We start from the raw sequence: 7,198 nt of genomic DNA on the forward strand, positions 1-7,198 counted from the left end.
GTAGACCAGACAACATCTAATATCTGGTAGACCAGACAAAACATCATCTAATATCTGGTGGACCAGACAACATCTAATATCTGGTAAACCAGACAACTTCTAACATCTGGTAGACTAGACAACAACTAACATCTGGTAGACCAGACAACATCTAATATCTGGTAGACCAGACAACATCTAACAGTAGACCAGACAACATCTAATATCTGGTAGACCAGACAACACATCATCTAACATCTGGTAGACCAGACAACATCTAATATCTGGTAGACCAGACAAAACATCATCTAATATCTGGTAGACCAGACAACATCTAATATCTGGTAAACCAGACAACTTCTAACATCTGGTAGACTAGACAACAACTAACATCTGGTAGACCAGACAACATCTAATATCTGGTAAACCAGACAACTTCTAACATCTGGTAGACTAGACAACATCTAACATCTGGTAGACCAGACAACAACTAATATCTGGTAAACCAGACAACATCTAACATCTGGTAGACCAGACAACATCTAATATCTGGTAGACCAGACAACACATCATCTAACATCTGGTAGACCAGACAACATCTAACATCTGGTAGACCAGACAACATCTAATATCTGGTAGACCAGACAACACATCATCTAACATCTGGTAGACCAGACAACATCTAATATCTGGTAGACCAGACAAAACATCATCTAATATCTGGTAGACCAGACAACATCTAATATCTGGTAAACCAGACAACTTCTAACATCTGGTAGACTAGACAACAACTAACATCTGGTAGACCAGACAACATCTAATATCTGGTAAACCAGACAACTTCTAACATCTGGTAGACTAGACAACATCTAACATCTGGTAGACCAGACAACAACTAATATCTGGTAGACCAGACAACATCTAATATCTGGTAAACCAGACAACATCTAACATCTGGTAGACCAGACAACATCTAATATCTGGTAGACCAGACAACACATCATCTAACATCTGGTAGACCAGACAACATCTAATATCTGGTAGACCAGACAAAACATCATCTAATATCTGGTGGACCAGACAACATCTAATATCTGGTAAACCAGACAACTTCTAACATCTGGTAGACTAGACAACAACTAACATCTGGTAGACCAGACAACATCTAATATCTGGTAGACCAGACAACATCTAACATTTGGTAGACCAGACAACATCTAATATCTGGTAGACCAGACAACACATCATCTAACATCTGGTAGACCAGACAACATCTAATATCTGGTAGACCAGACAAAACATCATCTAATATCTGGTAGACCAGACAACATCTAATATCTGGTAAACCAGACAACTTCTAACATCTGGTAGACTAGACAACAACTAACATCTGGTAGACCAGACAACATCTAATATCTGGTAAACCAGACAACTTCTAACATCTGGTAGACTAGACAACATCTAACATCTGGTAGACCAGACAACAACTAATATCTGGTAAACCAGACAACATCTAACATCTGGTAGACCAGACAACATCTAATATCTGGTAGACCAGACAACACATCATCTAACATCTGGTAGACCAGACAACATCTAATATCTGGTAGACCAGACAAAACATCATCTAATATCTGGTGGACCAGACAACATCTAATATCTGGTAAACCAGACAACTTCTAACATCTGGTAGACCAGACAACATCTAATATCTGGTAAACCAGACAACATCTAACATCTGGTAGACCAGACAACAACTAACAACAGACGAAACAACACACTACAGAATGCAAAGACAACTTTCAGAAATGTGTACATTCAATTGCTCCGAGTCATAGGAGTGGCAGTTAGAGCGTTGGACTAGTAACCGAAAGGTTGCAAGATTGAATCCCTGAGCTGACAAGATAAAAATCTGTCGTTCTGCCCCTGAACAAGGCAGTTAACCCACTGTTCCTAGGCCGTCATTGAAAATAAGAATTTGTTCTTAACTAACATGCCTAGTTAAATAAAGGTAAAAAAATGTAAAAATAAATATATCATTATAGACTTTTCTTAATATAAATGATTTTGTGTAATGGAAGTTGAGAACATAGAAAGTCTACAGGCATTGGTAAAAGTTGTGATGCTTTGGGTTTGACTGCTATGGGAGGTCTTCTTGCTTGGAAAGAGAGTTTTGTGTTGTGTGGTTTTGCTTTACCTCTGAACTCCACTCAGTATAATCTCTCTCTCTCGCTCTCTCTCTCTCTCTCTCTCTCTCTCTCTTCTCGTGCTCGCTCGCTTTCCCTAGACCCCCCTTATCCCCATCCTGCCCCCTCTCCTCTCCCCTTCCCAATGGGCGTTCCTAGAACACTGAAGGGCCAATCAGAGCTCAGCTCTTGACCCCTCTGTGCCCAGCCTGTTAGGGGATTTTTGTGTACATAAACTTTTTCTATTTTTTTTCTCTAAACCCTTGTTCAACCCTCGAAGTGCGGAGCAGATGGAAAGAGTGTTGATGAAAGAAAGTGAGATAGAGAGTCAGAGTGAAACCATGCCGTATCTGAGGAAGCCTAGTGAGCATAGTGACCGAGCCTGACGACCTGATCACCCCAGACAACCAGGAAAGAGCAGTCTGGTCAACCTCAAGACCCGGACATACACACTTCCAACAGGAGAAAGAGAAATAAACAGAGAGAGAGAGTGAGAGAGAGAGAGCGAGACAGAGATAGAGAGCACGAAAGAGAGAGAGAGGAGAACACCAGATGTGTGAGAGAGAGCAGAGAGAAGGAGATGCTCAGAGAGAGCGGACAGTGACCAGAAAGGAGACCAGAGGAAGAAAGAGAAACGAGAGACCACTGAGCGAGTGCCTGGGGTAGTGCTGAAATCTGGACTGTCTGTAAAGGGGTGTTTGACTTTTGGTTCTGTGGCTCTGAGAGACAACAGGAGCTCTGAGAAACAGTTTGGGGGAGTTCTGTGTTTCACTCTGCCAACAGTATTACCTGTGTGTGGAAGCGAGACTGCTTCAGGTGTTCTGAAGAGGACAAAATATTAGCCAAAGAAAAGGAGGACAGAAAGAGGACAGATAAATAAAAAGGAAAGAAAGCTATACATTTAGAAAGAAAGAACAAGAAGGAACCAGAGAGTAAGAGAGAAAAACAAAGCTAGAGACAGTCGATAACAGATAGACATAAAGACAGGATGGCAAACTCAGGATTCCAGTTACTGGGTTACTTCCTGGCATTGGGTGGTTGGATAGGCATCATCTCCACCACGGCTCTGCCCCAGTGGAAGCAGTCTTCGTACGCGGGCGACGCCATCATCACGGCGGTGGGGCTCTATGAGGGCCTGTGGATGAGCTGTGCCTCCCAGAGTACAGGACAGGTGCAGTGCAAGGTGTTTGACTCCATGCTGTCACTGGACGGTGAGTAGGACATCATAACGATCACTCCTACACTTGTGACCTGTCATTTTCTGTCTTTCTATATTTCTCTCTCTCTTTCCCTGCCCCAGCATTGCATCTTGAACAAATCCGCTCTCTCTCTCTCCCTCTCCCTCTCTCTCTCTCTCTCTCTCTCTCTCTATATATATATATAGAGAGAGAGAGAGAGATCCTGTTTATGGACAGTTTATGGACAGTTGTGTATCTGGAGTTGGTCATTATGAGATGCCTTATTCACTCATAACAGATCTGTTTACCCGATTCCCAACACGGGCAATTAACTGGGTTGATTTATAGAGGGAAGTGTTTGAATAAACATCATGATCAAATTATCAATTTGCCTATTTGTATGATTCAGCAACTGAATGCATAAACAATTCATAAAACAATCTAACTAATCCAACTGTCTGGAACACATTAAAGTCAGGCATAAATCTATTAGATAAAAAGTGCTGCTGTTGGCATGTTTAATTAGGAGAGGGAGGGAGGGAGGTAGGGAGGGCGGGAGGGAGGGGTGAGAAAGAGAGAAAGAGGTAGAGGGAGAGAAAGAAAGAGTGGGAGAAGAGAGGGAGAGAGGAATGTGGGGTTCAGGCATAAATTAGCCCTGAATATGAGGTTCCTGGCATCTCCAATCTGTTTAGCATAGACCTACTGACTCATAATTAAAGGCAGGCAGATGACATAAATTCACCCGTCTATTCTCTCCACTGATTACCCCATTAGGGTAATGAAAAGCTACAGGGGGAGGATTTGGTCAAATAATTTGTCTGTAATTCAGAATGGTCGACACCCTTTGGAGTTTTCTGTTTTTGTTTTAGTTTTATTAAGAGACACGGATACGCATGTTACTCCCTGTGACCCACACCCCCCCAAAACAACAAATCAGGCTAACATTTGGCCGCTGTGCAATTCATTATATCAAAACATTTTCTGCGAGGGGTGAGCTCGAGCTTGGTCTCCTTTGCTCATCGGAGTAATAAAAACAGAGTATTGTCCCTGTGATGAATAGTGGTTGTTTGGAGAAGAAAAGCCCAGTGTTGAGCCAAACATCAGAGATATTCTCAGAATGTGCTCTGTCTTCCCCACACACACGCATTGTTCCTGTCCGGCCCGAACACACCCTGTGTGTGTGTTTGTGTGAGTGGAAAACGAGCGAGTGAGAGCAAACAGCATAACACACTTTGGTACCAACTTTTGAAAAGTTTACCCCGTGTAATACCAGCATGGCTTCTGCTACTTGTTGCTGTCTAGTCAAGCAAGGCATGTTGTTGAGTGTAGATCAGGTAACCAATCAAATTTCAATCAATCAAATTCATTTTTAAGCCCTTCATACATCAGCTGATGTCACAAAGTGCTGTACAGAAACCCAGCATAAAACCCAAAACAGCAAGCAATGCAGGTGTAAAAGCACTGTGGCTAGGAAAAACTCTCTAGAAAGGCCAGAACCTAGGAAGAAACCTAGAGAGGAACCAGGCTATGAGGGGTGGCCAGTCCTCTTCTGGCTGTGAGGAGGAACCAGGCTATGAGGGGTGGCCAGTCCTCTTCTGGCTGTGCCGGGTAGAGAGGAACCAGGCTATGAGGGGTGGCCAGTCCTCTTCTGGCTGTGCCTAGAGAGGAACCAGGCTATGAGGGGTGGCCAGTCCTCTTCTGGCTGTGCTGGGAAGAGAGGAACCAGGCTATGAGGGGTGGCCAGTCCTCTTCTGGCTGTAGAGAGGAACCAGGCTATGAGGGGTGGCCAGTCCTCTTCTGGCTGTGCCGGGTGAACCAGGCCAGTCCTCTCTTCTGGCTGTGCCGGGTAGAGAGGAACCAGGCTATGAGGGGTGACCAGTCCTCTTCTGGCTGTGCCGGGTAGAGAGGAACCAGGCTATGAGGGGTGGCCAGTCCTCTTCTGGCTGTGCCCGAACCAGGTAGAGGGAGGAACCAGGCTATAGAGAGGAACCAGGCTATGAGGGTGGACCAGTCCTCTTCTGGCTGTGCCGGGTAGAGAGGAACCAGGCTATGAGGGGTGGCCAGTCCTCTTCTGGCTGTGCTGGGAAGAGAGGAACCAGGCTATGAGGGGTGGCCAGTCCTCTTCTGGCTGTGCCGGGTAGAGAGGAACCAGGCTATGAGGGGTGGCCAGTCCTCTTCTGGCTGTGCTGGGAAGAGAGGAACCAGGCTATGAGGGGTGGCCAGTCCTCTTCTGGCTGTGCCGAGCTAAGAGATTAAATCACTGAACTGAACCATTTGGCACGTACGCACTCTTTTCCACTGTTGAGTGAACTCATGGTCTTACCAACATCTCTTCCTGTTATGGTATTTCAGACTCAGTACCGGTCTTGGATGCAAAGTGTGCATCCAAGCATGTGTACTGGTGTGTGTGTGTGAGTGAGTGTGTGTGTGTGTGTGTGTGTGTGTGTGTGTGTGTGTGTGTGTGGGTTAGGCAGTTCCTGCAGGTGCTTTTCATATTGTGCTAAATGAACCCTTCTCCTTCAATACACAGCATGAGGAACATGTGATGAGGACTAATTGTTCACCAGACTGTGTTGTTGCAGTGGTGGAGTGTACCAAAGCACTGCAGTGGAAACTGATTGACTTTTTTCACATTCTGATTAATTGCCCTTAAAAAGGCAATTCATTTTCAAAACCTGTGACAATGTAAACATATCGAAGCGGTGAGAAACTGTTCGGAGAGACTTATGTCAAGATCTGCACACTAGAAGGATATAAATCAGGATACTACTCGTTGTACAGATAGAACAATTCCGGAGGTATCTTGAGGTTTTATCTTGCTTTGTTTCACTATAGTCTGAACAGTGGTGCTGAATGAACAGTTCTTCTACTTGTTGCTGTCTCAGAGTCTCAGAGGCAGATACTGCCTGGTATTGGTCACAAACCATCGAAGCTCTCAGTTCTCTGGGCTCTGCAGTGAATGAAACCTCTGTACTGCACTAGGCAGTGTACAATACCACACAAGCACTGGTGCTATACAAGACACAACAGGGTCATTAAACAATATACAGTTGAAGTCGGAAGTTTACATACACTTAGGTTGGAGTCATTAAAACTTGTTTTTCAATCACTCCACAAATTTCTTGTCAACAAACTATAGTTCTGGCAAGTCGGTTAGGACATCTACTTTGTGCACAACACAAGTCTTTTCCCCAACAATTGTTTACAGACAGATTATTTCACTTATAATTCACTGTATCACAATTCCAGTGGGTCAGGAGTTTACAAACACTAAGTTGACTTTAAACAGCTTGGAAAATTCCAGAAAATTCCGTCACGGCTTTAGAAGCTTTTGATAGGCTAAATGACATAATAAGAGTCAATTGGAGGTGTACCTATGGATGTATTTCAAGGCCTACCTTCAAACTCAGTGCCTCTTTGCTTGACATCATGGGAAAATCAGAAGAAATCAGCCAAGACCTCAGAAAAGAACTCCACAAGTCTGGTTCATCCTTGGGAGCAATTTCCAAACGCCTGAAGGTACCACGTTCATCTGTAGAAGCATGGGACCATGCAGCCGTCATACCGCTCATGAAGGAGACGCGTTCTGTCTCCTAGAGATGAACGTACTTTGGTGCGAAAAGTGCAAATCAATCCCAGAACAACAGTAAAGGACATTGTGAAGGTGCTGGAGGAAACAGGTACAAAAGTATCGATATCCACAATAAAATGAGTCCTATATCGACATAACCTGAAAGGTCGCTCAGCAAGGAAGAAGCCACTGCTCCAAAACCGCCATTAAAAAGCCAGACTATGGTTTGCAACTGCACATGGAGACAAAGATTGTACTTTTTGGAAAAATGTCCTCTGGTCTGA

The 7,198-nt window shown here is 44.2% G+C and overlaps 1 protein-coding gene across 2 annotated transcripts in view; it reads left to right on the plus strand.

The window, feature by feature from the left end:
* Nucleotides 1–2,406: 2,406 nt before the first annotated feature.
* cldn19 (claudin 19) overlaps nt 2,407–7,198 on the plus strand; it is a 16,004-nt gene continuing 11,212 nt past the window's right edge. For both annotated transcript variants that reach the window (XM_064966348.1, XM_064966347.1), the window contains exon 1: nt 2,407–3,376. In XM_064966348.1, the coding sequence (XP_064822420.1) occupies nt 3,154–3,376 (223 nt within the window). In that variant the 5' untranslated portion in view covers nt 2,407–3,153. The remainder of the gene's footprint in view (nt 3,377–7,198) is intronic.

The sequence above is a fragment of the Oncorhynchus masou genome, chromosome 5, assembly GCF_036934945.1.
Source record: "Oncorhynchus masou masou isolate Uvic2021 chromosome 5, UVic_Omas_1.1, whole genome shotgun sequence".
Classification (NCBI taxonomy): domain Eukaryota; kingdom Metazoa; phylum Chordata; class Actinopteri; order Salmoniformes; family Salmonidae; genus Oncorhynchus; species Oncorhynchus masou.